This window comes from Symphalangus syndactylus, chromosome 17 (assembly GCF_028878055.3).
Source record: "Symphalangus syndactylus isolate Jambi chromosome 17, NHGRI_mSymSyn1-v2.1_pri, whole genome shotgun sequence".
NCBI lineage: Eukaryota > Metazoa > Chordata > Mammalia > Primates > Hylobatidae > Symphalangus > Symphalangus syndactylus.
Window position 1 is genome coordinate 97,646,996 of NC_072439.2, and position 26,724 is coordinate 97,673,719.

General features: G+C 54.9%; 2 protein-coding genes across 51 annotated transcripts in view; both read left to right on the forward strand.

Annotated features, from left to right (window-relative positions):
* The window catches only part of TNK2 (tyrosine kinase non receptor 2), a 119,927-nt gene that overhangs the window by 41,118 nt on the left and 52,085 nt on the right, over positions 1-26,724 (forward strand). For 8 of the 50 annotated variants that reach the window (XM_063622087.1, XM_063622090.1, XM_063622092.1 and 5 more), the window contains exon 1: positions 19,376-20,015. The exons of 1 other annotated variant lie outside the window; for it this stretch is intronic. In XM_063622087.1, coding sequence (XP_063478157.1) covers positions 19,845-20,015 — 171 coding nt within the window. In that variant the 5' untranslated portion in view covers positions 19,376-19,844. 41 more of the 50 variants (XM_063622095.1, XM_063622101.1, XM_063622099.1 and 38 more) reach the window with 16 other exon arrangements.
* LOC134732863 (uncharacterized) lies at positions 1,834-26,694 on the forward strand. The gene is made up of 5 exons (XM_063619975.1): positions 1,834-1,905; positions 5,130-5,196; positions 5,777-6,876; positions 26,433-26,470; positions 26,607-26,694. The coding sequence occupies exons 1-3, from the start codon at positions 1,834-1,836 to the stop codon at positions 6,661-6,663; spliced, it is 1,026 nt and encodes a 341-aa protein (XP_063476045.1). The 3' UTR covers positions 6,664-6,876; positions 26,433-26,470; positions 26,607-26,694.

Consider the following 26,724-nt stretch of genomic DNA (forward strand, 5'->3'; position numbering starts at 1 on the left):
TGAAGGCACAGTCTGTTCTCGGTCCTGGAAGGATGTGGCCGGCGTTAGCAGATACACACCATGCCTAAGAATTCCTTCAGAAATCCGTCTCTTCACCTCCGCCAGGAGGCAAGTGATGCCCTCCTGACTCAGAAATGGTGGCCCTTTGTCATGTCAGATGGTCCTGATCCCAGCCCTCCCTTCCGTGGGCCTTAGCCCGGGCCTCCTTCTAGGCAGTGAGGGTGTGCTTGGGAACATCTAGGCAATGAGGGTGTGCTTGGGAACAGACTGGCTCCTCCTCCCCGCCGAAGTTTGCCTTCAGCCAAGCACCTCCCATGTCTGGTAGCCAGTTGGAATCACTTAAGGAGCTTTTAAAAACTAAGATGCTGGCCGGGAGCAGTGGCTCACGCCTGTAATCCCAGCACTTTGGGACGCCAGGGCGGCTGGCTCACCTGAGGTCAGGAGTTCAAGACCAGCCTGACCAACATGGTGAAACCCTGTCTCTATTCAAAATATAAAAATTAGCCGGGTGTGATGTGATGGCGCGTGCCTGTAATCCCAGCTACTCGGTAGGCTGAGACAGGAGAATTGCTTGAACCTGAGAGACAGAGGTTGCAGTGAGCCAAGATCGCACCACTGTACTCCAGCCTGGGTGACAGAGACAAACAAACAAAAAAACTAAGATGCTAAGGCTGGGCGGGGTGGCTCATGCCTGTAATCCCAGCACTTTGAGAAGGCTGAGGCAGGAGAATAGCTTGAGCCCAAGACTTTGAGACCAGCCTGGGCAACATCTTGAGACCCTGTCTCTACCAAAAACCAAAAACAAAACAATAAAATGAAGTTGCCAACCCCCATCCAAGAGATTCCAATTTAAGTGTTCTAGAGTGGTGCTTGGGCATCAGCACTTTTTTTTTTTTTTTTTTTTTTTTTTTTTTTTTTTTTGAGAAGGAGTCTTGCGCTGTCATCCTGGCTGGAGTGCAATGGAGCGATCTTGGCTCACTGCAAGCTCCACCTCCCAGGTTCAAGTGATTCTCTTGCCTCAGCCTCCCGAGTAGCTGGGATTACAGGTGCCTGCCACCATGCCCAGCTGATTTTTGTATTTTTAGTAGAGACGGGGTTTCACTGTGTTGGCCAGGCTGGTCTCGAACTCCTGACCTCGTGATCTGCCCGCCTCGGCCTCCCGAAGTGCTGGGATTACAAGCGTGAGACACTGCACCTGGCCTGGCATCAGCATTTTTAAAACTTTCTGTGTGATTCTTGCGTGCAGCTGTATTGAGACTGTCTGCATCTAAGGCCTTGATAGTCAGAGTGTGGTCCATGGGAAGCTTGACGGAAATGCTGGATCTCAGTGCCCTCCTCCCAGTTTGCTGAATCAGAATTTACAGTTCACCAAGATGCCCCGGTGATTCAGCCGCACACAGTTCCAGAAGCCCTGAGCTAGTTCGTACAGGGTTCTTTACCCATGCTCATGTCCCTGGCCTGAATCACAGCGTGTTTGACTTGCTCAAGTTGTAGCCGTGGCTCTCAATGTTTTGACTGTGACCTACAGAAAGAAATGGACTTTACAACGATGAAACAAGAACGCCACAGAAACAATGCCTTCACCACCTGGGGTGCACTCTGCACTCTCATCCATTCAGCAGGTAGTTTTGGCACCTGCTTTGTGCCAGGCCTCGTTCTAGCTGCCTGTGTCTAGAAGAAAGCCCTGGTTGTTGGGAGGTTTCTATTCTAGGAGGAGGGCAAGGGGGTCAGAAAGTTAAAAGTAAACCATGTATATAAAGGGCGTGCTAAAAGATATTTATTAAAATCTTTTTTAAAATTACATATTTAGGGTGGGGTTCTGGGGTGCCGATTATGTTCCGTTTCTTGATCTGGGTGCTGGGTGTATTACCTGCAAGAATGCAAGCTTTCGGCACTTCTCTGGAGGTATGCTGTATGTCAATAAAAAGTTCAAAAATTACATTCTGATATTTTCTTTCTTTCTTTCTTTCTTTTTTTTTTTTTTTGGAGAGACAGAGTCTTGCTCTGTTGCCCAGTCTGGAGTGCAGTGGCGTGATCTCAGCTCCCTGCAACCTCTGCCTCTCAGGTTCAAGCGATTGTCCTGTCTCAGCCTCCCGAGTAGCTGGGATTACAGGCGTGCACCATCGTGCCCGGCTAATTTTGTATTTTTAGTAAAGACGGGGTTTCACCATGTTGGTCAGGCTGGTCTCTAACTCTTGACCTCAGGTGATCCACCTGCCTCGGCCTCCCAAAGTGCTGGGATTACAGGTGTGAGCCACCGTGCCCGGCCAAACATTCTCATATTTTCTATTCTATTATTATCCTCTTTCATAAAACAAAAAAATAGTCATTCAAAATCAACCATATTCAGTTTACCTCCCTCTAAAAGGTTGCAACAGTAGTTTTAAAAACTGCTTTATTTAAAAACAAGGTGTACGCAGTGGCTCACGCCTGTAATCCTAGCACTTTGGGAGGCCGAGATGAGTGGATTGCTTGAGGCTGGGAGTTCAAAACCAGCCTGGCTAACATGACGAAACCCTGTCTCTACTAAAAATACAAAAAATTAGCTGGGCGTGGTGGCGGGTGTCTGTAATCCCAACTATTAGGGAGGCAAAGGCAGGAGAATCGCTTGAACCCGGGAGGCAGAGGTTGTAGTGAGCCAAGATCGCACCACTGCACTCCAGCCTGGGCAACGAGCACGAAACTCCATCTCAAAAAGATAAAAATATAAAAACAAACTAGAAGCCCAATCCCTCAGCAGCACCCACCCACTCTTGGCTTAGCAGCTGCCTGCAGGTGTGAGCCAGGTGGCCCATTCCCCAGCAATGGCCTTCCTTGCCCTCTTGCTTACCTCACAGTGCAAAACAGCTCATGACGGAGACTCTTAAGGGCACCACCCAGAGCCTCCCTCTGGCAGCCTGGCCCACCTCCGCTCCCAGCTAGACCCGACAAGCCCTTCTCCTTGCCGAGTCATTCTGCTGTGGGCAGCTCTCCTAAAGTTCCAGACGTAGGAGGAGACTGGCTCAGGCACATTAATTGGAGGGTTGGGTTATCCCTGCGGCCACCTCCCAAGTCTCCTGAGACTCAGTGTTTTTAGTCTGGGGCTCCTTCCTCATGTCAGCTCCCTGGTGGCAGAGCAGTCTCCCTTGGTGTCTCTCTGGCCACCACGATCAGTGTCATGGACACATCCCAGCATAGCCCCAGTTCTCAACCCCATGGCGGGGACCGTCCAGGAGTTGGTGAGGAACAGGGTAGGAGGTAGGAGGGAGGAAGGGAGCAGCAGACCTCACTCTTTCCTTTGAACCTAAAGCTCCAGATAACCCTACACTAGAGGTGCATACAGGGAGTGGCGCTGGCTTCTTGAGAGAAACTAGAGAGATGGGGGGCTGGGGAAATGGGGGGCTGGGCTGCCCTAGGAGCAGGATCAACCAGGATGGAGGCGCTTTGACCCCTAGCTTTGTTTGATTTGGAGCTTGATTTACTGGAGGGGAAGTTTGCTCTAAATCAGTTGTTTGCATCTATTGACCAATAAAATCTAGTTAGTCCTGATGCTTCCTGAAGCAGGGCCCCTGGATTTGGTGTTGCTTTTTGTGCCTCAGATTTTTTTTTTTTTTTTTTTTTTTTTGAGACAAAGTCTGGCTCTATTGCCCAGGCAGGAGTGCAGTGGTGTATCTCTACTCAGTGCAACCTCCACCTCCCAGGCTTAAGCGATCCTCCCACCTCGGCCTCCCGAATAGCTGGGATTACAGGTGCGTGCCACCATGCTCTGCTAATTTTTTTTTTTTTTTTTTTTTTTTTTTTTTTTTTTTTTTTTGAGACGGAGTCTTTCTCTGTCCCCCAGGCTGGAGTGCAGTGGCGCGATCTCGGCTCACCACAACCTCCACCTCCTGGGTTCACGCCATTCTCCTGCCTCAGCCTCCCGAGTAGCTGGGACCACAGGCGCCCGCCAACACGCCCGGCTAATTTTTTGTATTTTTTAGTAGAGACGGGGTTTCACTGTGTTAGCCAGGATGGTCTCGATCTCCTGACCTCGTGATCCACCCGCCTCGGCCTCCCAAAGTGCTGGGATTACAGGCTTGAGCCACCGCGCCCGGCCCAATTTTTGTATTTTTTTTTTTGTAGAGACAGGGTTTTGCCATGTTGCCCAGGCTGGTCCTGAACTTGGGAGCTCAAATGATTTGCCCGCTCAGCCTCCAAAGTGCTGTGATTACAGGCATGAGTCACCACATTCGGTCTGTGCCTTAGACTTTAGAGTGGGAAAACTGGATTTGAATCCTGGCTTCAGTACTACCAGCTGTATGGCGCTGAACAAGTCACTTGGCCATGTAGAACCTCAGTTCTGCCACGTGTAAAATGGGGATATTATGTGTCTCCTTGGGTTGTTGTGGGGTTGGATGAGAAGAATGCGAAGTGCAGGGCCTTGCACAGTTGGGCTCTGTGAGTCTTAGCAATGGCCATGACTGAGGCAGCGTGAGGGAGACTGGGAGAAAACCTCCTGTTTCCTTCTCCCAAATCTGTTGTCTTCCCCACTTTCTTCTCTGAAGCCGGGCGACAGGGGGGTGTTCCTGGCCCAGCCTCCTGGCTCCCTGGGTAAGGGCTGCCATTACTTGCAGTGTTAGACAATTTAGTAGAAAGTTGCCCCGCCCACCTCGCAGGCAAGGCACCGCCACCCAAACCCACCCAGACTTGGCCTCGTGTAGGCTTCCGGAAGCCACCCCTTTCTCATTGCCCTACTGCGCTCTGGCCAAGGCCCCGGGGCCCACTGCTGGACAGTGTGAGTGCAGAGAGACCAGCCCTACGCAGCACGTAGATCTTGCCATCTACCGCGAATTGTTTTGTTATTACACCCATTTTCTAGGTGAGGGACAGTAACAAGGGCTGAGTGGCCCTGAGTCCTTGGGCTCCAAGCGCCCGCTGCCCACTCCGTTTGAGCTGGGACGTGGGTCTGTGGGCTGGGAACTGGGCCTGCAGGATGCCCCGCCGCTGGGAATCAGAGCGCTGGGTTTTCTCCCTCTGGGGTGGGGCGGGGGGTGGGGCAGGGAGGAGACGGCTCAAGTGCAGGAATGATGAAGGTCCGCTTGTCTGGGGCTGTTTCTGCCCAAGTCCTCATCAGGAATTGTCAGGCCTGAGACAAACCCTCCCTCCTTCAGGAGTCCTCCGTTGGCCCCGCGGAAAGAGAGGTGATGGTCCGAGTTTCTGGGCCTTTGGGGTGCCACGGTGAGATTAGGACTAGAACCCCAGCCTCACTGGCGTGACCCCAGAAACCTTCCAGTCCAAACTCCTCACTTCAACTGAGGTTGGAGCAACTGAGACCGGGTGGAAGTGACTTTTACACTCGCACAGTGCAACGGTAGCTACTCGGCATGAGAGACTCGTTCCGGCGCTCCTCCACGGCGCCCCTCGACTCGGCGGGACTTCTTCACCCTGGGCGCCACCGTTCCTGGGCACTGCAGGAAGGCGCAGGCCGGGCCTGGGGGAGTGGGGGAAAGCGGGGTAGGGCCCCGGAGGCTGGGGGAGGAGCGGGGGGAGGAGCGATGAGCCGGGCCCTTTAAGAAGGCGGGCCGACCCCCCGCCTCCCAACCCGGGGCGGCGCAGGCGCAGGCGCAGGCTGGCTCGGGGCGCTCGGCAGGAGGGACAGCGGGCGGGCGCTCACCTGCGGGGGCCGGCGCGGGGCGGGGGCCCGGCGGGCCGACGTTGACGCCCGGAGGCGAGGGCGGGGAGGCGGGCGCGGGACTCGGGGGCGGCCCGGGGCGGGAGGGGAGGGGAGGGGAGGGCCGGGGCAGGCGGGCGGTGTGAGCGGGCGCCGAGGGCAGCACCATCTGGAGGGGTGGGAGCGCGCGGCCTCTGGGGGGCAAGCGAGTGCGGTGGGCCGAGCCGGTCGGGGGCCCCCGGCGGGGCGCGCAGGAGGAGCGCGGCGGGCTGAGCCCTGCGCTGCCGGAGCAGCAACCGCAGCGCGTAGGAGTTCTCAGCTGGAGCCCGCAGCAGCTCCGCGGGCTGAAGCTCGGCGTGGAGGAGCGGGGCGGGGTGGGCCCGGCGGTGCAGGAGGAGGGCGGGGTGGGCCCGGGGCTGCAGGAGCGCGGCGGCCGCGGCCACGAGCCCAGCCGGGGGGTGGTGTGGGGGCCGCCGGACGGCGCGGAGTGGGGGCGCCCGCTGCGGTGGACTGGCTCGGCGGGCTGGCCTGTGGCGCAGGAGGAGGGGCTGGGGCCCCGCGGACAGCACCAGGAGAAGGGCGGAGGCAGCCCCGCAGTGCAGGAGCGCGGCGAGGCCCGGGCCGGGGTGCAGGAGCGCGGGGAGGGGAGCCCGCGGAGGCTGCTGCAGCAGCCCGAGCCGGCGTCCGAGTCCGGGGAAGTCCCCCGCGAGCGCAGGGAGGGGCCAGAAAGTTCCGGCGAACTGGGGGAGCGGCCGTGGGAGAGCGTCGGGCGGGAGGCGGTGGTCCTGGGAGCGGCCCCGGCGCCCCGAAGCCGCCCCGAGCTGGTGGGGAGGGCCCGGCCGGTGGGGCCCCGGGGGCCTGCGGGGGAGGGGCGCCTGGGGGTGCAAGAGGCGAATTGGCTGCCCGGGGTGCAGGAGGGACAGGTGGTGCGGGCTGTCCAGGAAACCTACCTAAACGGGAAGGAGCCCCAGGAGGGAGAGGGACCGGGCGAGGGGCTCAGGCCCCGGAGGCGCCGGCGGAGGAGGAGGTGGTGACTGGCAGGCCGCCGCCCGGGCCCCACCGTCCCTCCGGGGCTGAAGGGAAAGCAGGATGTAGGGGCGTGGGGACTCGGGCGCAGAAGAGTGCGGGGAACCGGTGAGCTCTGGGAGCTACTGCCTGAGGGCAGGCCGCGGCCCGCGGGAACCTCTTCTATCTCAGCCTGGGCGTCGCTGAAGCTGTGTCTGCGGGGAGGCAGCGGAAGGCGGCAGGTAAGGAAGCCCAGTCCTGTTAGCTGGAGTTGGTGTGCTTGGAAGCGAGAGGCTGCAGGTCCCTGGCGAGAGGGTAGTCTCCACACTGCCCTCGTTCTCTCGGCCTTTTCATCCCTGGAGGGAGGAAGCAGTGCAGTTTTCAGCTGCAAGGCAGGACCTCTCTCCTCCCGGTACTGTGTATGGTAATCGGAGTGACAGGGCATCTTAGAGTCTAGACAGCGGGCGGGACGTCTGGGTGGCTGCCAGGTCTGTGCAGAGGGAAGAGAGGGGTAGCCCCAGGGAGGAGCTGCAGGACGGTCACCCCTCCACCTGCCCTCCGATGGCAGTAGGGGTGCCTCCATGCTATATGCTCTGCATGGTGCAGTCAACACACGAATCCTCAAAACACGTTCCACAGAAGGGAAGAGGGCAGCGTGGGATTAACAGAACCTTATCTTGTAGCCCTGTTGGTCACGTGAGCTGAGATGTGAGTGTGACAGCTAGTGGCTTGGGTACGGCACGAGCCTGACCCGCTCCTGCCACGCCGTCCTGTCACAGCTGATTTACCCTGAGGGCCCAGAGCCAAGGATGATTAGTGGGCGGAAGGAGGGAGAGCAACTGGTGAGCCCTCCCGTCTCTGGGTGGGACTTAACGACCGCAGCGTGAGAGGGGCGGGAGAGGAGGGTGTACCTGCACCCCAGGGCTCTGGGCTGCCTCTGTGGCCCCACCCTGGGGAGGTTTGCAGATGGGCCGCTGTGGTATCATGGGCTCTGCACCTGTCAGGACGGGAGCTCCTAGCGCAGTCTAGAGGTAGGGCTTGTAGGGGCCAAGGGTGGGGGCTGTATTTGGCTTGTTGACTCCCTCGTGGCCTCGTGCCCCCGGGGGGGCTTGGCAGGCTGCTTGTGGGCCTTACTCTCCTAGAGCTGTTCGCCTCTTACCTGGCACTGTCAGGTTCTTGCTTCCCCTGCCCCTGGGTGGAGATGGGTGCAGGGTTGCTGCTTGCCCAGGGCCTGAGCTAGAGGACCCCTCTCTGCCCCAGCCCGAAGTGTGGCTCTGAGTCAGATGGTCCCAGGCCCCTGTCCCGAACCGGACTGGGTGCTCTCCTGTGGGGGCAGAGGGAGTGGTGCTGGAGGTAGCAGCTGCTGGAGGAGCCGGTTAGCCTGCTCCTCATACAAACTCAAACCCGCCTGTCAGCTTCATCCCATGCCTGTCGCGCTGCCACCCAAACACTCATGCACCGGAAGTTCAGCTGCTGTGCCCACGGTGCCTGACGCTTCTGGAATGGCCAGAGTGGCTGTCACTGTCTGGCTTCAGTGGAGAGAACTGTTTTAAACACATACACACAGTCTTCACCTACTTAGGTCGGCGTTTTTGAACTTGTGGTAGATGAATGGGAGAAAGGCCTTGGCATCACACAGATTGCTTTTGGTCTGGTTACATCGCTTACGAGCTGTGTAACTTCCTTGGGCAACATAATGTCTTTAGGTTTCAGTTTCCTGGTGTCTGCAGTGGGCCAGGGCTTCCCCTGCAGTGTGGTGAGTGAAGAAACCTCAGGCCCTTTGGAGCCTGGTGCCCACCTCCCCGGAGCCCCGGCAGACATCGGGGAGGAAGTGCAGACTGTTCCCTCTGGCCCCTGAGCCCGAGATTAGGCCCCACCTTGTGCTTCGTCTAGAAGATGCAGTTTCTTTTTGTTTGTTTGTTTTAAATAACAGTTTCATTGAGATATAATGACGTATGGTAAACTGAGCATATTTAAAACATACAACTTAATAAGTTGTGGCCTATGTATATACCTGTGAAACCACCCCCACCCTCGAGATAGTGAACATCCCCCTTATTCCCCTGTCCCCAAAAGTTTTCTTGTGGAACCCCTCCATTCCCCGCTCCTCTGCCATCCCCCACCCCAGGTAACAGGCTGGTCTACTTTCTGTCACTGTATCTGAGTTTGCAGCATTTACTGTAAACAGAATCGCGTCTTTCATTCAACAGAAGTATTTTGGAGTTTGTCCACGTGGCTGTACCTATCAACAGTCATTGCAGACGTGTGCCAAAGTCTGTTTATCCATTGACCTGTTGATGAGTTTTCCGAGAAAGCTGCTGTGAACGTGTTTGTTAGTCTTTGTGTGGATGTGTGCTTTTATTTATCTTAAGTAAATCCCTAGGACTGGAATGGCTGGGTCATGTGGTAGGTATACATTTAACTTTTAAGAAACTGCCAGATTGTTTTCCAAAGTGGTTGTACATTTTATATACTCACCCACTGTGTATCAGAGTTCTGGTTTGTCCACATCTTTGATATGTCCACATCTGGATGTGGTCAGTCTCTAATTTTAGACATTCTCATATCTGTAGTATCTCATTATGATTTTAATTTGTATTTCCTTAATGACTCATGTTGTTAGGCATCTTCTCCTGTGCTCATTTGCCATATGTATGTCTTTGGTGACGTGTCTGTTCAGATTGTTTGCCCATTTTTAATTATGTGGGGTTTTTTCATGTTGAGTTGTGAAGAGTTCTTGATATATTCTGGATACAAGACTTTTATCAGGCATGTGATTTACAAATCTTTTCTTCCAACATGTGGCTTTGTATTTTGATCCCTTAACAATGTCTTCTAAAAAAATTCTCACGATCAGTAGTGCAAAATGGCGTGTTTTTGAAGAGAAGTTTTAAATTTTGATTAATTTACTAATTTGTTACTTTGTGTATTGCATTTTTGATGTCATGTCCAAGAAATCTTTGCCTGACCCAATGTCCCAACAGTTTTCCCCTGTGTTTTGTTGTAGACATTTTATAGTTTGGGGCTTTACATTGAGATCTAGGATTCACTTGGGGTTAATTTTTGTATGTGGTGCAAGGTATGAATCAATGTCCCGTTTTTTGCATGTAGAGATCTAATTGATCTAGTAGCACAATTTATTAAAAAGATGTATCTCTCTACTGAATTGCCTTTGAATCTTTGTCAAAAATCAATTGCTGGCTGGGCGCGGTGGCTCACGCCTCTAATCCCAGCGCTTTGGGAGGCTGAGGCGGGCAGATCAAGAGGTCAGGAGTTCAAGGCCAATCTGGTGAACATAGTGGAACCCTGTCTGTACTAAAAATACAAAAAATTAGCCAGGTGTGGCGGGCACCTGTAATCCCAGCTACTTGGGAGGCTGAGTCAGGAGAATCGCATGAACCCGGGAGGCGGAGGTTGCAGTGAGCCGAGATTGCGCCACTGCACTCCAGCCCGGGCGACGGTGTGAGACTCCATCTCAAAAAGAAAAAGGAAAAAAATCAGTTGTTTGTGTGTGTCTAATTCTGGATTCTGTTTTGTTCCATTGATCTATTTGTCTATCTTTATCCCAGTATCACACTATTTTGATTACTGTGGGTTTATAAACTATAGTAAGTCTTGAAATCAGGATAAGATCTCAAACTTGGTTTTGTCTTTTCAAAATTGCTTTAGCTATTCTGGGTTCTTTGTACTTCCATATACGTTTTAGAATTAGTTTGTCAATTTCTACGAAAAAGCCTGCTGGGATTTTGATTGGGAGTATGATCAATTTGGGGAGAATCGATGGGTTAGCAATATTGAGCCTTCTGACCATGAACAGTGTATATCTCTGTATTTATCTAGGCTTTGTTTACTGTCTCTCAGCAGTGTTTTGTAGTTTTTGGTATATCAGTCTTTTCCATCTTTTATTGAACATATCCTTAAATAGTACCTATTTTTATGCTATTGTAAATGATACTGGTTTTTCCTGGTAGTATTGGTTTTTTATTTTTAAAAACTTTTAATTGTGGTAAAATATACATAATATGCTACCATTTTAACCATCTGCAATGGTGGTAAATACATTCGCACTGTTGCACAGCCATCACCAGCATCCATCTCCAGGACTTTTCTCATCTTGTGAAACTGAAACTGCACCTGTTAAACAGTAACTTCCCATTCCCTCCTCTCTCAGCCCCCGAGAACCACCATTTTACCTTCTGACTCTGAATTTGGCTCCTGTAGGTGCCCCATAGAAGGAGAATTTTACAGTATTTGTTCTTTTGTGCCTGGCTTATTTCACCTCGGCGTAGTGTATTCAAGGTTCATTTACATTGCAGCCTATGTCAGAATTTTATTCTTTTTAAAGGGTAAATAATATTCTGTTGTATGAATATACCACTTTTTGTTTATCCATTCACTTGGATTGCTTTCACCTTTTTTTTTTTTTTTTAAGACAGGGTCTCACTCTGTCTCCCAGGCTGGAGAGCAGTGGTGTGATCACGGCTCACTGCAACCTCGACTTTCTGGGCTCAGGTGATCCTCCCACCTCAGCCTCCTGGGTAGCTGGGACTACAGGTGTGCACCACCATGCCTGGCAAATTTTTTTTTTTTTTGGAATTTTCTGTAGAGACGGGATTTTGCCATGTTGCTCAGGCTGGTCTCCAACTCCTGGCCTCAAGCGTCTTTCACCTTTTGGCTATTGTCAGTAATGCTGTTATAAGATGGTACCGTTGCTTACACTTTACTTTCCAGTTGTTTGTTGCTAGTATATGTAAATACCATTGATTTTTGTATTTTGAGCTTGAATCCTGCAGTCTTGCTCAATTGACTTATTAGTTCTAGTAAGCTTTTTTGTAACTTCCTTTGGAATTTCTACATAGAGCACCATGTCATCTGCTAATAAAGTTTTACTTCTTCCTTTCTGATCTTTATGCCTGTTATTTATTTTTCTTGCCTGATTGCACTGGCTGGATCCTCTGGTATAATGTTGTTGTTGTTGTTTTTGAGATGGAGTTTCACGCTTGTCGCCCAGGCTGGAGTGCAGTGGCACAATCTCGGCTCACTGCAACCTCCGCCTCCTGGGTTCAAGCGATTCTCCTGCCTCAGACTCCTGAGTAGCTGGGATTACAGGCACCTGCCACCACACCTGGCTAATTTTTGTATCCTTGCTAGAGATGGGGTTTTACCATGTTGGCCAGGTTGGTCTCGAACTCCTGACCTCAGGTGACCTGCCTGCCTCGGCCTCCCAAAGTGATGGGATTATGGGGGTGGGCCACTAAGCCCAGCTTCATCTAGTATAATGTTGAATAGAAGAGTAGATACCTCATTTCTGATCTTCCAGGGAATGCATTTAGTCTCTCACCATTAAGAGTGGTGTTAGCTGGCCCAGCGTAGTGGCTCACGCCTCTAATCCCAATACTTTGGGAGGCCGAGGTGTGCAGATCACGAGGTCAGGAGATTGAGACCATCCTGGCTAACATGGTGAAACCCCATCTCCACTAAAAATACAAAAAATTAGCTGGCTGCGGTGGCAGGTGCATGTATTCCCAGCTACTGGGGAGGCTGAGGTGGGAGAATTGCTTGAACCTGGGAGGTGGAGGTTGCAGTGAGCCGAGATGGTGCCACTGCATTCGACTCTGTCTCAAAAAAAAAAAAAAAAAAAAAAAAAAGGTGGTCTTAGCTGGCCAGGTGCGGTGGCTCACGCCTGTAATCCCAGTACTTTGGGAGGCCAAGGTGGGTGGATCACCTGAGGTCACGAGTTCAAGACCAGCCTGGGCAACATGGTGAAACCTTGTCTCTACCCAAAATACAAAAATTAGCTGGGTGTGGTGGTATGCTCATGTAATCCCAGCTACTTGGGAGGCCGAGGCACAAGAATCACTTGAACCCAGGAGGTGGAGGTTGCAGTGGGCCGAGATCGTGCCACTGCACTCCAGTCTGGGCAACAGAGTGGAACTGTCTCACAAGACAAAACAAAACAAAAAAAGTGGTATTAGCTATAGGTTTTTCATATCTGACCTTTACCAGGTTGCAAAAAGCTCCCTTTTATTCCTACTTTGCTGAGAGGTGTTTTTTGTTTTTTTGTTTTTTTGTTTTTTGAGACGGAGTCTTGCTCTGTTGCCCAGGCTGGAGTGCAGTGGCGCAATCTCGGCTCCCTGCAACTTCTGCCTCCTGGGTTCAAGCAATTGTCCTGCCTCAGCCTCCTGAGTAGCTGGGATTACAGGCATATGCCACCGTGCCCAGCTAACTTTTGTGTTTTTAGTAGAAACGGGGTTTTACCATGTTGGCCAGGCTGGTCATGAACTCTTGACCTCAAGTGATTCGCCCACCTTGGCCTCCCAAGGTGCTGGGATTACAGGCGTGAGCCACCGTGCCTGGCCCTTACTGTCTCTTAAATAACTTTTCAGTAATCCCCTGTGTTTTAGCATTGCCCTTCTAACACTCACCTCTTCTTCCAGAGGTTGCCGGGGCTGCCAGTTCCTGGGCTTTTGAGGATTCCAGGCGGTCAGTCAAGTATCTCTCACGCTGGGATTTGTGATTTTCTTGGGTCAGCTCTCAAGTGCCACCAGCCCGTCTGCTTTCCAGCTTCCAAAGTTCTGTGGTGGTTTTTCCTCTACCATTCTCCCCCTCCCTAGGGGCCGATGGCATTCAAAACATCCTTTTTTAATTGTTGTTCTGGTAAGGTTTCAGGAAGGAGTGACATTGTGCGAAATATACTGTTTTTTCCTGGAACCCCTGTGCCTTCTTCAGACTCCCTCACAGAATCCACATATTGACTCAGCGTTAGCGAATGACATGGTATCCACTCGGCGAGTCCGATGTGGGTTATAAGACTTCCGCTGGGACCTCCATGGGCCCGCATCCTTGGGCCAAGCAGCACAGTCGTGAATGGGCTGAATTCTGGCTTTACCTTTTACTCTCTGGATGCTCTTGGCCGCCTCTCCAGAGCTTGTTTCCGCATTTGTAAAATGGGGGGATAGTCTGGGGTAGTAAGGCGGGTTTTCGGTCAGCCAGCGAAGGTACACTCTTAGTGAAGAGTGGCGCGAAGTGTCTTCCTGAAGACCCAGGCTATGACTTCTGCCCCTTCATATTCTCCAGAAACCAGCATCGGGTGGGCATGTGGGCTGCATGGTGGGTGTCTAAGGAGGGTGAGCGGGGAGAGAGGTGTTCCTGGCCCCCCTCCTCAGCAGCTGTACCTCCTGGGTGCAGCAGCTGTACCTCCTGGGTGCCCCATCTGGACTCTTCTGTTTCTCTCTGTCCCCTGTATACTGTGTCTGCCAATGAAGCAGGGCCTCTTCTCTGGTCCCCTGACCTTGGCAGGGCTCTCCCCCTACCCCATGGCCAGAAGAGAGTCACCGTTCCCCTAACATTTGCCCTCCCCCAGATCCTGAGCCTCCATTCCCGATGACAGCTTCCTAGTGCCTTGGACCAGGCAAGCCCCTTCCCCTTTGAGGATCCCGGGCTCTTCAAGGGTCAAATGGTGAGCAGGATCCAGTGGGATTTAAGGTGTATGTCTTGAAACCCCAGACATTTCTCTGGCTCCCAGGCTCTCCTGGGCCCTCCAGCCTGCTCTAGATGACATGTTCCCAGCTCCTGGGTCTTGGTGTAGACATGGTCCTGAGGGGATGAGCAGTGTATCTTGTAGACTGAATGTTCACTTCCCAGCTCTGGCATCTCCTCTCCACTCCTTTCCACACTCCACCTCCAGGGCCAACAATAGGCCCCTTCAGCTCTGGGCTCTTGCGTAGGGCTTGGGGGTGGGGTATGGCCTGAGCTGGCAGCGGGCAAGATGACGAGCCAGGCAGCCTCTGCCCAGCCCTGGAAGAGCTCTCTCTGGGAGTGGCTAGCTGCTGGGAGCTAGACTGCATCCTTCCCTCTGGGCCCTCGTGCCATGGCAGTGCATGGGCAGGACAGGCAACGAGAGGCAGCTCTCTGCGGCACTCGTGTCCTGGCCTCGGCACCTGGGCATGTGTGGCGTGCATGGGAGTGAGGCCCAGACAGCTACAGCAATGTGTCCTCTGCCACCCGCTGCTGCTGGTGTCTGTTGTGGAGCGACGGTCCAGGAGCGCATGAGGCCCTCAGTGTACTGTCTCTGTGTGTCGGCGTTGACACTCCGGTCTTCAGCTGGCGGAGCATGAAACGGTTTCACAGTACTTTCAAGACGTGGTACAGATGGATGCGCTTGTCTCCACATGTCAGCCCCACCAAGTCCAGTCACCCTCAGGTTCAGTGTGGACTGGGTCACGCTGTTTAGTCGGATCCTCTCCCCTCCTCTCAAGTGACGCTCCCTTCTCCACTGGAGTTGGAGGGGACGAGGCATAGCAGGGCCCTGTCTGGTGTGTCTGCCTCTGCTTCTGTGCTCTGCCCTCCCACCCCGGCACCTGCCTGTTCCCCTCCTCTCTCTCGGTGAGCTGGGATCCTGACAGACACAGGCCGCCTTCCTGTCACCCTGTGTGGCAGCCCACGCCCCAGCACCTGTCCGCAGTCCCGTGAGAAGGCACCTTCCTTAAGGCCAATGTCAGGCTCTCCCTCTGCCTGAGGGACTGGCTGAGTTGTTCTGGTTCTGAGATGGCTTTGGGGGACTGAGTCGCATAGTGGGTCTGGGGTCGGAGTGGTTGTGATGACATTGACAGCCCCTCTTCCCAGAAATGTGCTGGTGTCTCTGGATTGGAAATCATGGGGGAGGCAAAGCCGGGGCTGGGAGAGGGCAACCAGGCTTGTTCCTGGCACCCAGTGGGAAAGCAACCTGGCAGCAGCTCATGGGGGAAGAAGCAGCCACTGTTCTCCAGTGTTCTTCACAAAGGCTGAGTCCTTCTTAACAGACACACCCAGGGCCCCTGCCAGGCCCTCCCTTCAGGGCAACAGATGTGGACAGATGGTTCCCTTACGATGTACAAACCACAGCAGAGGTGTACAGATGGCTCCTTCAGCACAATTATGTGCTGATACAAAGAGTTATAGGAATAGGGACCCTTTAAGGATAGGAACATGATGGATAATTTAAACTTTTAAAAATTCTTGGCCAGGTGCAGTGGCTCACGCCTATAATCTCAGCCCTGTGGGAGGCTGAGGTGGGCGGATCATGAGGTCAGGAGATCAAGACCATCCTGGCCAACACGGTGAAACCCCGTCTCAACTCTACTAAAAATATAAAAATTAGCTGGGCATGGTGGCGCACACTTGTAATCTCAGCTACTCGGGAGGCTGAGGCAGGAGAATCGCTTAAACCCGGGAGGCAGAGGTTGCAGTGAGCCGAGATCGCACCATTGCACTCCAGCCTGGCAACAGAGCAAGACTCCATTAAAAAAAAAAATTCTTTTGACTATTTTTCACATGTATTATTGTGTAGTTTTACTGCACGTGTTTTCAAGCATCCCTCCAACAAAACAGCAGAGATAACCATTTGTGGCTAGGAAATGGGAATTTACAGAAGAGATATGGCATTTGACTTGGGTCTTGAGGAGTGTGTGGGAGTTTATCATGTAGACAAAGAGTAGAAGTGTCACAGACAAAAAATAGCTCAGACATTAAAATTATTTATTTATTTATTTATTTATTTATTGAGACAGAGTCTCTCTGTCACCCAGGCTGGAGTGCAGTGGCACGATCTTGGCTCACTGCAACCTCCGCCTCCCGGATTCAAGTGATTCTCCTGCCTCAGCCTCCCGAGTAGCTGGGACTGCAGGTGCACACCACCACGCCCAGCTAATTTTTATATTTTTTAGTAGAGACGGGGTTTCACCATGTTGGTCGGGCTGGTCTCGAACTCCTGACCTCAGGTGATCCACCTGCCTCGGCCTCCCAAAATGCTGAGATTACAGGTGTGAGCCACCAGGCCCGGCCGCAGACATTAAAATTAAAGGGCATCCGGACATGGTGGCTAGTGCCTATCATCCCAGCTACTCAGGAGGCTGAGGTGGGAGGGTCACTTGAGCCAAGGAGTTCAAAGTTAAAATGAGCCATGGTCACACCACTGCACTCCAGCCTGGGCAACAGAGCAAGACCCAGTCTCTTAAAAACAAAAAACAAGAACCCCATAGGGAAGGGCAAACACTTGGCTGGGACATAGAGACATTTGAAGGGAATGCTAAGAGAGAGAGGTGGGGAACTAGGTGAGGAGTGGAGCTCAGAGGGCCTGTGTGCCAGCAGGGGATTGGGCCCTCAGGACTGAGGGAAGGGCCTGCGTGCCAGCCGATAACAGTAACAGTAGGCAGCCAGGTGCTGTGCTTGACTCTTCATGACAGTTTTATGAAGGAGATTCTGTTTATCCCCACTTTACAGATGAGGAAATTGAGGCTTAGAGGTTATTTGCTCAAAAGTTGCCCAACTGGAGCGTGATAGAGTCAGGATTTCAGCCCCCATCTGTCTGACTCCTGATCTCACTGTCACCATTGGGAGGAATTCTGAGGTGGTTGAAGCAGCTGGACTGGTGTGCCTGGTGGAGAAGGTAGAGGGAGGAGGAGGAGTCTTGGTTGGGGGTCCGTGGTGGGGTGTGGTTTCTACCTTGGGTGGCTGGTGTTGGCTCGTGATGTTTTCAGCAGGATACAGGAGCGCAGAAGCAGAGTTTGAGGGGTGATGCTGAGCCCAGTTTGGATATGCAGTATGTGGTACCTGTGCAGCCTCCTGGCGGAGCTGCCCTGTAAATGTCTGGAAGCGTGGGTCTGGGGCCACAGGAATTCAGGAATGGAGACAGCACATGGTGGTAACAGGAGGCCCTGGAGGCGTAGGTGACCCCAGGGAGCAGATCATCAGTGGAGAATAGAAGGAAACATGAGTTCAAAAGTCTTAGGAAATACCAACAGTTAAGAAGCTGGGGGCGGGGTGGGGGTGGGCAGGCGCAGTGGCTCATGCCTGCAATCCTGGCACTTTGAGAGAACAAGGCTGGCAGAATGCTGGAGCCCAGGAGTTTGAGACCAACCTGGGCAACATGACGAAACCTCATCTCTACAAAAAATACAAAAATTAGCTGGGTGTGATAGTGCACGCCTGTAATCCCAGCTACTCAGGAGATGGAGGCAGGAGGATTGCTTGAGCCTGGGAGGCAGAGGTTACAGTGAGCCAAGATCACACCACTGCACTCCAGTCTGGGGGCACAGTGAAACCCTATCTCAAACAAACAAAGAATATGTGGGGGTGAAGAGGCTTCAGGGCTGGACCATGGGCCTAGCACTGCCAGCAGACACAGCCTTGCCTGCCCTCAGGACCTCAGCTGCCAGGCCCCCTGGGAGGGAGTGGGCCCCTGTGTCCTGGGGATGGAGAGAGTATGGACAGTCATGGCGTGTGTCTGAATCACTCCCTCTTCTTTCTTGGGCTCTGGCCAGCCTCCTCCCCAGACCAGTGTGATGTCAGGCCCAGCTGACCTGAAGGTGCAGGGTTGCCTGGTGCAGGTTCCTCTGGGATGAGGTTCTGAGGGCACCCAGCCTGGCCTTGCTCCAGAAGCTTGGGCTCTGCGCACCGAGGGGTGAGTTAAGGCTGACCAAACTTGGTGGGGCTGACATGTGGAAGCAAGATAATCCTCTGGCTGAGGGAGGAGCTGTAAGCCCCCTTCTCTTCTTCAGTATGTTCTTTTTTTCCTTCAGGGCTTGGAGAAGAGGGAGGTGGAGGTGGGAGAGGGCCGCCTGGGAGGTAGGGTTGGCGTATATTCCTGAGAATACGGTAGATTGTTTTGGAAAAACCCTCTTGGCCGGAAATTGCCTGTCATGTCTGCGCCTTAGTGTGGATTTGTCACTTTGCATGCAGTTGGAGAGGCTGGAGAGGGGAATGGACAGCAGAGCTGGGCTGGTTTCCAGCCTCTTGTTTCCTTTAGCTCTGCAGAGTGGAGATGTAAAGAGACAAGTGAAGACCAGAGGGGGTGTACACGTGGGGTGGATTCCGGAAATCCTAGAGGTAGTTTGGATCCTGTGGATGTCTTAGGATGGTACTAGGACGCAAGAGATTTACAGGGGGAGGTGAGGCAGGGAGAAAGCGGGAAAGGGCAGTGGTTTGGATCAGATCCTTTATCCAGCCAGGGCAAGAAGGGAGGGGCCTGGTATTTTCTGCCTTGCCTTCTACAGCCTCCCACTTTGCAGCTACTCCCAAGACTAGTGTGTGCCTTTAGCTGCAGTAAGATGCCCGCTTCTGCACAGCATAGAACCAGGCGTTTGGGGACCTCGCCGGCAGTCATCCGCCTACCCTGGTGTGCTCGGGGTGGGGAAGGGGCTGTGTGAGGAGAGTGGGCCTTAGGGGGAGCCTCACCTAGTGCCCTAGCAGGGTCTGGCTCAGCCTTGACGCTGCGTGGGGAGGAGAGGTCGCAGCATGTCTCTCTGCCCCAACCCAGAGAGGGTGCCCTGAGCTCAGCCCTAAATACCCGGTACTAGAGAGTCAGTGGCTGCTTCAGATGCCACCAGAATGAGAAGTGGTGCCTTGGGGCCCCGGGGGAGAGGAAGAGCCTCTGCCCTGGGACTTCCTGTGCCGGCGATGGCCTCGCGCCAGTGCTGGGCGCGGCACCCCCGCGTGGGCCTGTGTTGGGGCGGCTTTTCAGCAGGAGTCCGGGCCCTCGTGTCACCGCTCTGAAGTCAGGGAGGTCAGTGCGTGCCCAGCGCACAGCGCGTGCGGCGTTGCGGGAGTGGCGCGCGGGGAATCGGCCGCGGGGGCCTCGGGGCGGGGGGCGTGGCCTGCGCGGGGGGCGGGCGCTGGGAGGCGGCGCGGAGCCGGCTGAGCTCAGGGCCGAGCTGCGGGGCAGGTGGGCGCCCGGCGTTCTGGGAGCAGAGCGGCCGCCGGGGCAGGCTGGGGGCGGGGTGGGCTGCAGGCCCCGGGACGCCTAGGAGGAGGGGTCTCAGATGGAGTCGGACGGAGCCCTCCCTGCTGGCCCCTTACCGTGAATACGGGGGACTCGTGAATCCCCGAGGCCCCAGTTGGTGGCTCTGGGGCCCTGGAGGCGGGCCGAGGGCTGAGTGGAGCCCGGTTCCGCGGCCGGCGAAGGCAGAGCCCTGGCTCTCGGTGGGGGTCAGCCCGGGGCTGGTACAGCTGTCTCACTGGGAGAGGGTGGGAGCAGCGCCGCGGAGAGGAGGAACGGAGCTCGGACGGGCTGCAGGAGGGAATGGCCGCAGCCCGCAGGAGGAGGAGGGGCGCGACCACCCGGCTGCCGGCCGACGGCGGATGAGGCTGTGGGAGGCTGTGGGGGGCGGGGGTCACAGACTGGGGCCTCCCCCGGGGCTGAGACGCAGTAGCGGCCCTGCGCTCCTTCTGGAGGATGCTCGAGGCCCGGCCCCCCAGGACGCAGGGCAGTGACGCTGCCGGTGCCGCTGCGGGGCGGGGGCTGCGGGCGCTGCTTCTCTCCCTGACCGCAGCCACTGGGATTTTGGGCTCCATGGGGGAGAGATCTGCTTACCAGCGCCTGGCTGGGGGCGAGGAGGGACCGCAGGTAATGGGGAAGGCTGGGGATAGCCAGATACCTGGGCACCAGACCCCTTCGTCTGCTGTGAGCCGGGCCCAGCCCTGCCCTCTGCGGCAGCCTCAGGAGTGAGGGTGTCTGCTCCTGGGCCAGGGGACAGAGAGCGGTGTGTTTATGTGGGTGTGGCGGTGGTGACTTAGTGATGCTGGCATCTGCCTCTGTGCATGGATCCCCTGGGACCCCAAAAAGCTGCCCGCCGGGCTGTCTTCCATGCCCCAAGGGAGTCCAGGAAGCACTGCTAGGATTGGGGTTCAGTCTTTTAGGAGAACTGTGTTTGTATGTCCTGGGCATTCCCATTTACTGGCCTTTTGAATATGAATATCAAGCCAGATGTCCTTGTTTGCTTTTGAAAATATGGTCACTGTGTTGATGGATGGGGCAGCTTCCCTTCCCCTTGGAGAGAAAGACTTCTTCTCCCGACCGACAGAGGGCAGTAGCCGACAGGAGAAAGGGGGGACTCGGCGGGAGCGTTGGGGCTTAAGGTCTGGCTGTTTTCCTGGGGAGGAGAAAGGGGGCTGGGCCGGGCCGTGCTGGGCCGGGCGCGGTGGCTCACGCCTGTCATCTCAGCACTTTGGGAGGCCGAGGCGGGCAGATCACCTGAGACCAGGACGCTGAGGTCAGGAGTTTGGGACCAGCCTGGCCAACATGGCGAAAAAAAAAAAATTAGCTGGGCATGGTGGCAGGTGCCTGTAATCCCAGCTACTCGGGAGGCTGAGGCAGGAGAATCACTTGAACCCAGGATCACGCCACTGCACTCAAGCCTGGGCGATAGAGCAAGACTCTCAAAAAAAAAAAAAAAAAAAAAAAAAGGAGGGGGGTTTCAGGAGCTGGCCTGGCTCTGACCCGCACATACTTTGCTTCTTCCCGCAGCTGGATTACTGGGCCAGTTACAGGTCTTGTTCTTACTGGACATCCAAGGAAGGGAGGGTCAGGCATGGGGTTCTGATGACTTTGAGACACATATTTCTGGGGACGTTAGGGTTTTTAATCTGGCCATTCTGATCCAGCAGACCCATTTTGAAGTAGAGGGAATAACCCTGCTTAAATTGTTCCCCGGCCCCGGTCCCTGGGTCTCCTTCCAGGCATGCTTGGTGCCAGGGTAGGCTGTAGACTTCTCTGATGCAAGGGCACAGTCAGCCAAGGTTTGGGGAAAAGTCAGCTCCAGTGTCACGTAGGCCTGACCTTGTCCACCTGACCTCAGCCCCCACTCAGTCCACACCTGCTATCTCCAGGAGCTTTGTGGGGTGGATGGCAGGGGGATGAGGAAGAGGGACTGAAGTTGGGGTGTCTTCCCCACCTCCTGGAGTTAGACCAGGAAATGGCTGTCCCTTTCGGCATCATCAGGGAGGTCAAGCGCTGGGAGAGGCCCTGGGAAGGGAGCCTGGGATGCTGAGTCCCCAAAGCCCTGCTCCCCAGCTGCCCACCCCTCCAGCCAGCTGAGGCTCCCTGAGCTGGTGGCCAGCTGGACAGGGACAAGAGAGCAGTGTGCAAGAAACGGGCTCCCTAGGCATGGCTCAGCGGGGAGGGGGGCGCCTGGGGAGCTGGAGAGGGCTTCCTGCAGCTGTCAGGTGTGTCTGGGGGCCGTAGCGAGGGGTGTGAGAGCAGCTGGCACCCTTTGAAGAGGGCCAGAGAGATCATTTGTCAGTTCTAGAAACATGGGGGCCCCACGGGGGCTTGATGGAGTGTCTCTAGGCCCCTTAATCTGAGGCTGTGGTCTGTGTTGGGGGCATTATACAGGAGACATCCTACAGCTTTGGGGTGGGGGCATCCCAGCAGGAGTCTCAGGGCATATTTGTTTGTTTTGAGGGGGTTTGGGAACTTGGCCACCTGGTCTGGGTAGGAGGCACCCTGGGTGTTTGGGCAGCAGACAAGGCCACCCCAGGGAGGGGGTGGGGATCCTTACCCCACCCTACCCTTGCTCTTGGCTGGACTGCCCCACTCTGGCAGGCTGCCGGCCTCCTATTTCCGTCGGGCACCAGGGTAACAGGGCCACATTAGGGTCTGAGCCAGGAGACGCCCAGCCAAGGCTGGGACTGGGGGATGGGGGAGGGTCTCTGAGGAGTCATCTGCAGGGCCCAGCAGGGCCTCTGGGGCCCAAGCCTCCCACTCAGGCTGTGTGTTAGTCCCCATGTCCCCACACAAGCCCATGTGGGAGTCCACAGCCCTGCTTTGTACATGCTGTTTGAGTCACATAGCCCCCACCCTAAAGTCCCAGGAGTTGTCTGCAACTGTGAGGGCTGGGGTAGAAGCCAGAGACAGGAGCCTTGTGTATGGGGAGGCAGGGGGGCCAGCGCGGGTGGCTGGGAGGAAGAGTCCCCCCCCATTCCTGCTGCCCTCTTGGCAGTGATTCAGAAAGGTCCTTTTTCAGCCAGTGTCAGAGCTGCTCAGCTGGGGAGGGAGGGAGGGAGAGAGAGAGAGAGAGAGAGAGGCAGGCAAGAGGGAGGGCAGGCGGGCAGTTGGGTGGGGAAGCCGGGGAGTAGGGCTGGACTGTGACCACTGCCCTGGAGAGAAGACAGAAACAGGACAGAGGATCCCGGCTGCAGCCAGCGTGAGGAAAGCTCCTCCGCTCCCTGCCAGACTGGCCAGCTGTGCAAACCCAGCTGAGCCTGCAGCAGAGCGGAGGAGCGCATCCCGTTCTTCCTCATTTCCCCACCCCTGGTGTGGGATTTGGGGGGCTCCTGGGCAGAGTGCGAAGCTCCGGAGCCGAGGCCGCCGGATCCCCAGTGACTGCTCAGGGGGGTCCCGCTGCGTGGAGATGCCGGCAGCACGTCGGTTCCCTGACCTGGAGCTCTCCTTCCCTCTCCTGGCCAGACTGCGGCGACGCCTGTACACAGTGAGTGGGGGGCAGGGGCTGGACTGCTGGGGACTGGCTGGGCTCCTCAGCACCAGCGCTTGACTGAGAGGCAGAGAGCAAGACTGGGAGCTGCTGAGGGACCCTGCCAGTGAGGCCTTGACGGGGGTTCCGGGCCAAGCGGCCTCTCCTGCGGCTGCTGCATTCATTCTTGTTGGCCTGTGTGTTTGCATGGCCACAGAGTAGTGACGGACACAGGTGTGCAGACTTCACGAGGTGCTGGGGGCCAGGCCCATGCAGAATTGGAGAGTGTTTGAATTCGGGAGTAGCTGCAGCCATGCCCTGTGCTGCACAAAGAAGCTTGGGCTGGTGGGGGACTTAGAGGGGAGGTGGACCCCTGCGGAGTCACCCTGGACTGAGACCCTGACTGCTTCCCTCACCGGGATCCCGGAGTTCCTGCCCGTCCTCCCACGCGCATCCCTGTGCAGAGCCGCGCTGTTGCTGGGTCAGGGAGCGTGGAGGGGAGTGCACAGCTGAGCAGAGATGCATTAGCTGGTGTTTCAGGGAGAGGGAACAGGCCGGACTGTGCTTTCTGAAGAGCTTCAGGGGAGGGGCCCCTGGGTCTCCCCCAGCCCTGACCACCTGGGGCATGGCTTTGAGTTGTTTTCAGGAGCCTAGAGGAGGGGGCCTGGATCCTTGGGAGTTGGTGGTGGGAGGAAGAAGAGGGGGCCTGGAGACTGCTCGCGCTGTGGGAGACTAGGAGCCCCCATCCTGAGGCTGAGCCCTGGAGGGGGTGGGATCACTTTGCTCCAGGGACAGGGCAGCAGTGGCCGGGCCGTGGCTGTGGCTGGGCCGAGGGGAGACGCTGCCTAGGCCCGTGACTCCCAGTGCGCCTCTGGGCTTGCTTCCGGCAAGCCGCGGCGCCCGGTCCTCTTAAACCCCACGCCTCTTGTTTTGTAAACAGATGATGTTGTTGAGGATAAATGAATACAGCTTAATACTTAGAACTGTTCCTTGCATACAGTAAGTGCAGTTGAAGTGTCGGATTTTATTTTATTTTGAGATGGAGTTTTGCTCTTGTTGCCCAGGCTGGAGTGCAATGGCACGATCTTGGTTCACCACAGCCTCTGCCTCCCGAGTTCAAGTGTTTCTCCTGCCTCAGCCTCCTGAGTAGCTGGGATTACAGGCACGTGCCACCACGCCCGGCTAATTTTCTAATTTCAGTAGAGACGGGGTTTCTCCATGTTGGTCAGGCTGGTCTAGAACTCAGGTGATCCGCCCACCTCAGCCTAAGTGCTGGGATGACAGGCCTGAGCCACCACACCCAGCCTAGATGTTATTTTTATTGTTACTCGTCTTTAATAGAGTTAATAGAAATATATAACCTGTTATATTAACGTGTTAACCTGTGTACAGTGAAACAGGCAACACAGTGGGAACTCCAATATAAAGAGACACAAGAGGAAGGTAATAATATTTTATGTATCCTAATACGTTAGTAACCTAGACAGCGTAGTGAGGAGTCAGATCCTGAGACCTCAGGTGGAAACACCGTGAAGGCAGCATCTGCAAGTGCGGACAGGGGGAGTTCTGAAATAATGAGAGGGGGTTGCCTTCACTGATGTTTTTGCAAATAGTGGACTTCTGCTATGTTCTGAATAAAGCAACGTCCATTTTCCCTTCAGTTTACACAGTAGTTTCATTCCAGGAAAATTTATTTTATATTAAAACCATAAGGCCAGGAGCAGTGGCTCATGCCTGTAATCCCAGCACTTTGGGAGGCCAGGGCAGGTGGATCACTTGAGCTCAGGAGTTCGAGACCAGCCTGGCCAACAAATTAGCCGGACGTGGTGGCGGTTGCCTGTGATCCCAGCTTCTTGGGAGGCTGAGGTGGGAGAATTGCCTGTACCGGGGAGGCTGAGTTTGCAATGAGCCAAGATCGTACCATTATACTCCAGCCTGGGTGACAGAGTGAAACTCTGTCTCAAAAAAAAAAAAAAAAAAAAAAACAAAAACTGTAAAAGTACTTTCTTGTTTATATGTAAAGTGGGATCATATTCTAGGTTTGCACCATCATAAACACCTTCATGAATTGGGTAGTGTGGGATTTGGGACAGGGCGAGAATGTCCTATGCATTGCAGGCTAGCTCACGCTCTTGTCCCCAAACCACCCACTGAATGTCATTGCGACAGGGTGAGAATGTCCTATGCATTGCAGGCTAGCTCACGCTCTTGTCCCCAAACCACCCACTGAATGTCACTAAGGCCCCCCCCAAATGTTGTGTCAACCAAAACTGTCCCACAGGGGGCTATGCAACCTCATGAGAACCGCTCCAGTAAAGCGTTACATCTTTCAGTTTGGAAACCACCCGGCTGGCCAGCTGCCTGGCCCGGTCGCCGAGGTGGAAGAGCCAGGATTTGAACTGAGGGTTTCTCATTCCCCTTTGTTGCTCTTTGTGCTTCCCTGAGCTGCCTGAAAAAGTCGGAACTGTCACTGTGTTGGCAGGGCCACTGGGAACTGTGGGGGCAGGAGGCTCATGCTGGGCCCGGGCTGTGTGTGCCTTCTTCTCTGAGTGCTGCCCACTGTGATGGGAGCTGGGGAGGAGGCCACCACTGAGTGGGGGAGAGGGATGGCTTGGTCCCCAGCCGGGCAGCTGGCCTTTTTTCTCTTGCCTGTTTTCCTCTTTGGGGATTGAGCATGGGTGGGGGGCTAGCCTGGCCACGCCCGCAGCTCTGACATACCTTACGCAGACAGGGATGGGTTTGCTGTGCGGTGGATCCGCTTGCTTAGCTTTGAAGGTGCCACCAGCTTCTTTATCTGGGCCCAGGAGAGTGTAGGTCAGAGGTCACTCTCTGGCACCATTGGCTGATCGCGGCCTGCAGTGTGCTTTGGCCCGCACGCTGTGTGTGCGTGTGTGTGCATTTCAGATCTGAACTATTCAGCATTGTTAAAAAGTCAGGAGAAAGACGAATATTAAGTGAAATCAAGGAACAGAATGGCATGGTTAATGCGTGAATATTTGTGTGGGACAACAGAGTCTGAAGGGTCCGCAGAAGGCGTCACTGGCAGCTCCTGGGGAGCTGGGTGGCTGAGCAGTTGGGGAGGGAGTGAGATTCGTGGCTCAGTGTGCCTTCTGAATATTTTACCATGTGCATATATTACCTTTCCAAACAAACTTTAGTGGTGATTTAAATGGAGATTTCTTTTATTTCTTGAAAAAATGGAAAGCTTTGACAACACTGGGCTACAGTCTCTTGTGACAACCATTGATGGGATCTGAGCTCCCTGTTCACGGGTGTCTGCAGGCCCACCCCAGGCCTCACCCCTCCCTCTCGTGTTCTGCTTGCTGTGGCCCTGCAGGCACTTGAGTGGTGGCCCATGGAGGGGTCTTTGGATTGTTAGGAGAGGCTGGGGTGGTCAGGCACTGGGAGGAACTTAGCTTAGAGCTCATCTGACCCTGAGAGTTTTCTCCATCACATCTGAGGAGCCCATAGATGGGTCTCAGGGCACACTGCACCCTGCAGAGATTTTTATCAAACGTTAGGAGTAAGCACATGTCAATGTTCCCGGAGAGACCGCTGTGTTTTTTTTAAAGATTTTCAAGGGCTTTCGGCCCCTAGGAACTTCGAGCAGGTGAGGAACATGAGCACAGAGGGGTTGGTCTTGGGTCACTCGGCCACAGATCACATTTCGGGAGCAAGACCCTGACTCCTGACTCCAGGGCCAGGGCTGTATCTCCGTCGCCCTAATTGTGCCCTGTGGCTGGCAGGAATAGGGGACATGGGTCCAGGCGGTTCTCGGTAGCTTCTCTCGGGAGTCAGAAGGTGGCGTGAGCCCTTCCAGGTGGCCGTGTAGTGGGATGAAGGTGAGCCCAGGTCACTCGGGCA

Bases quoted from the DNA above. Each gene is read 5' to 3' on its own strand.
- LOC134732863 (XM_063619975.1), top strand. From the start codon at position 1,834: ATGTTCCGTTTCTTGATCTGGGTGCTGGGTGTATTACCTGCAAGAATG. The intron at 1,906-5,129 runs GTATGCTGTATG...TCCCTCCTTCAG, and splicing joins CTTTCGGCACTTCTCTGGAG to GAGTCCTCCGTTGGCCCCGC. The intron at 5,197-5,776 runs GTGAGATTAGGA...GGGCGGTGTGAG, and splicing joins TGGGCCTTTGGGGTGCCACG to CGGGCGCCGAGGGCAGCACC.